The sequence below is a fragment of the Gorilla gorilla genome, chromosome 13 (assembly GCF_029281585.2).
Source record: "Gorilla gorilla gorilla isolate KB3781 chromosome 13, NHGRI_mGorGor1-v2.1_pri, whole genome shotgun sequence".
Taxonomy (NCBI): Eukaryota; Metazoa; Chordata; class Mammalia; order Primates; family Hominidae; genus Gorilla; species Gorilla gorilla.
Genome location: NC_073237.2, coordinates 115,132,010 through 115,135,781, shown reverse-complemented (window position 1 = coordinate 115,135,781; position 3,772 = coordinate 115,132,010). Strand labels below are relative to the sequence as shown.

At 40.1% G+C, this 3,772-nt stretch overlaps 1 protein-coding gene across 1 annotated transcript; it reads right to left on the bottom strand.

The window, feature by feature from the left end:
- Window positions 1–1,083: 1,083 nt before the first annotated feature.
- Window positions 1,084–1,482, bottom strand: LOC101153161 (tubulin beta chain). Its single transcript, XM_019033253.2, has one exon. The coding sequence runs from the start codon at window positions 1,480–1,482 to the stop codon at window positions 1,084–1,086; it is 399 nt and encodes a 132-aa protein (XP_018888798.1).
- Between the last annotated feature and the right edge of the window lie 2,290 nt (window positions 1,483–3,772).

Sequence of the window (3,772 nt, the reverse complement as noted above, 5' to 3'; positions counted from 1 at the left end):
TGTGGTAGGAAAACATTGTCCTGGTGTCTCATCTATGAGGATGAGGCTAACTCTTTGGCAGTGACAACTCTTTGGCAGTGACAACTCATTGCACTATTGAGCTTGCTTTGTGTGCTGTTGTGGTTTCTGAGAGAAAATCCTCACTTATGAAATGTGCAGAAGACTGAAGGAAATCACGGGGGTTTGAATGGTTGACCTGTCTTCCCTATGTGTTTAAGGATTCTTTTGATACTTAAAAAAAAAAAAAAAGAAAAAGAAAAGAAAAAAAAAGCCAGAGAGGAAAGTTGGCTTCCTTTTCAAATGCGCTTCAGAAATAAATTCATTCCCTCATTTCCTTTTGCAGAGTTCAGGAGCCAAATCTGAACTCAGCAGAAGAAAGTCATCTTTTGCTATCAATTTATTTCCTTGTTATTGGGAAGGGATCTTCTCTGGGCTTGAGTCTCGTTTTTTGTTGTGTTTTGTTTTTTGTTTCTATGTCAGAGTCCAGGCACAGGTTCTCCTTTCTTTGAGATAGATTTGTCCAAAACTGCTTTGTATTAGCATTTCGTGAAACATACATAGAAAACACTTATTACATTTGTTTGTAGAGTATGAATGAATCAGAAAATGAGATTTGAAGTGCTAGTCATCATAAACAGAGCCAAGCACACTTATTGACTTTCCATGATGAGCATTGCTGGTGTGTGAAAAATAGAAGTATCTAAGGTTTTTAAAACAATGGATTCTTGGTTGTAATTTCCCAAGGCTCTAAGCAAATCATTTAGCTTTTTAACTGTGGACTTGGTCAGTCCACGTTTATTTATTTTATTTATTTATTTTTATTTTTATTGTTTAATTTATGTTATTTTATTATGTTTCTCTGAGAGGCTTTTTAATTTTTTTTACTATGAAAAGGTTGTAATAGAGGTGAATACACAGCAAGTGCACACACAGTGAGGTGTTGCTATCACAGAAAACATTGTGAGTGATTAAAAAATACATGCCACTTCCACCCTTCACCTAGTAACAGAAGGGTCTAAGCCACCTTTTCCTTGGCCCACTCCTCAAACTCTCTCTCCTCCTCTGTATGGTGTCTTGGTACTGTTAATACTGAGACACCAGGTTGTTCATGTTGCTCTCGACCTCAGCGAACTCCACGTCATGCATGCCTTTGCCTGAGTACCAGCTCAGGAAGGCCTTGCACCTGAACTTGGCTGTGAACTGCTCCAAGATACACCTGAACCTGAACAGCTCCTGGATGGCTGTGTTGTTACTGATGAAGGTAACAGACATTTTTAGCTCAAGGGGTGGGATGTCACAAGCAGCTCTTTCCACATTGTGGGGGATCCAATGAGCAAAGTAGCTGCTATACTTGTTTTGGATGTTACACGTTTGCTCATCCACCTCCCTCATGGACATGCAGCCATCAACAATGGCAGCTGCCATTAGGTAGCAGCCATGGCAGGGATCGCAGGCAGCCAACATGTTCTTGGCATCAAACATCTGCTTGGTAAGCTAGGTCAAGTGAGTTCGTTGTGAAGATATCCAGGTTTGCAAAGGTATTTTGGTCCTGCCAATTATTGCATGTGACCAAGAGAAATGACGTACTCATTTTTTTTGCTTCTCATTTTTGTATTTATAAAACAAGAGTAATAATACCCACTTAAGAGAACTGTTGCGAGTATTCAGTGAGCTTATTTAGGTATAGTGAGAGCACAGGGCAACTAGGAAATTATTGAATCCATAGAAAATTTCTTTCAATCTAAGCCTCAGATTTCTCATTAATAAAGAGAAATTTTACCATGTAGAGGGAAGTGGTATAACAGAATGGTAAGGAAGAAGCGTTGGGAGATAGACAGACCTGAGTTCCAATTCCTCTTCTGCTACCTACTAGCCTTGTGAACTTGAGAAAACAAGATAACTACTGTGCATCTCAGATGTCCCCTTTGTAAAATGATTTAAAAATAGGCTTTCTGAGACGTTGTTATGGGGTTTAAAGTGTGTAAAGCACTTAGTGACTGAAACTATGTAAGGGATAAATACATACTAAGGTTTGTTTTATTTGTCTATTATGTTTCTCTGAGGAATGTTGATAGCAACCTGTCTTAATCATCCACATAAATACTGTATGCGTTGTGAACTCTTAAGAGCACTGGCTGTTACAACATGCTAGAACTTGGTTATCAAAGAGCCATAAACTCTCAGGGTTGGAAATGACCTTGGAGTTCATCTAGTTCACCTTCTATCATGCACAGATGGCCATAAAGATATCCCAGATGAATATTTGCCTCGCCTCTGTTTCAATGCCTCCAATCACTAACTCTAGTGAGATACTCATTCAATCGTCTTGCAGCTTCATTTGTTAAGAAGTACATAATTGAGGTGAATTTCATCATCATACTTAAGTCTTGTATGACTTCATACATAAGTCATACAGGACTTACTTCCAGATGTAAGTCCTGGTTCTGCTACTAGAGACAGACAGAGCACCTGTGACACTCTTTAAGGACTTAAAAACTCTTGCTTTCTTTTGTGGCTGTTATGAGTTAGGGGCTAGGTCTTTTGCCAGAATCACATAGACTTGAATCCAGGCATCCTCACTCTCTGTGTGTTGTCAGAAATATTAATGTCATTCATTAAACCTCAGTTTCATCAGTTTTACCGCAGAGTAACACACATATGCACACACACATACATACACACAGAAACACACACATTGATTCCCTCAGATACAGTGTGAGAATTAAATGAAATGGTACATTCAAAGTTTCTAAGACACTACTTAGCACAAAACAAGCATTCACTCCTTGTAGCCATGTCTTGACTACTGTAATAAAATGAAGCAAATTTTTTTCCTCTGGTTATTTTTTGCTCCAATAGCATATTTCCCTGATTTTGAGTTTTCTCATTTACTGCCTCAGTTTCTCTCCCCTGAATATGTCCTCTAAAAGCATAATTAAGAACTAGTCTTTGTATTTCAGACAATCTGATCAGTGCAGAACAAAATAGAACAGACATCTCCCTCCTTAAGCAGTCTAATATCGCCTTAATTTCATCAGAGTTACATCATGTCACAGATCGATACTGAGTTTACAGTCAACTAATTACCCAGGGCTTCTCTCTTTTTCTTTAACTTTCATTGCCAACAACATTTCACCAATTCAACAGGATGTAGAAACAAAGACCAGGAGAGATTCCTTTACTTGTCTAAGGTTATGCCAAGGTTTGGCCAAGGTTTCAGGCCCAGAAGGCAGGTCTTCCAACTCCCAGGACACAGTTTTTTAAAAACAACTGTACTGTTTCTCATACTTCACTTCCACACAGATTGTTTGACAGCTTTACATTCTTTTACTTTTATCTCACCTCTGGAACGAAGAATCATTCTTGGTGTGAGAAGAGGGATATATTTGAGGAGTACGAATGTGGGCCAGGCTGTCAGGTCATGGCTCATCTCTTCCTGAGGCAGGCAGCTTTCACAAGGGTGATCACAATGACCTGGTGTTTCTACTTTCTCATCAGTGACCCTCACTGACTCTGGGGCCTCTAGACCTGGGCAGATCACAAGTGCTTTTACCTTAGAAACCTCAAGGGGTGGAGGCACCAGTGAGGGAGACTTCTGATCATGCCTCTTTCCTCCCTGATACTCCTCAGAAGACCCTCCATCCAAGGCCTCTGAATGCCTCCACTGCCGCTGCTTTCTCCCTCCATAAGCAGCCCTCCCCCAAGGCAAAGCATCACTGCCTTCCCCTCCAGATTGCCTAACAGCTGCTCCTGGTAAGTACCCAAGTAAGTG

Coding starts and splice junctions, on each gene's coding strand:
- LOC101153161 (XM_019033253.2), bottom strand. CDS start 1,482: ATGTTTGATGCCAAGAACATGTTGGCTGCCTGCGATCCCTGCCATGGC.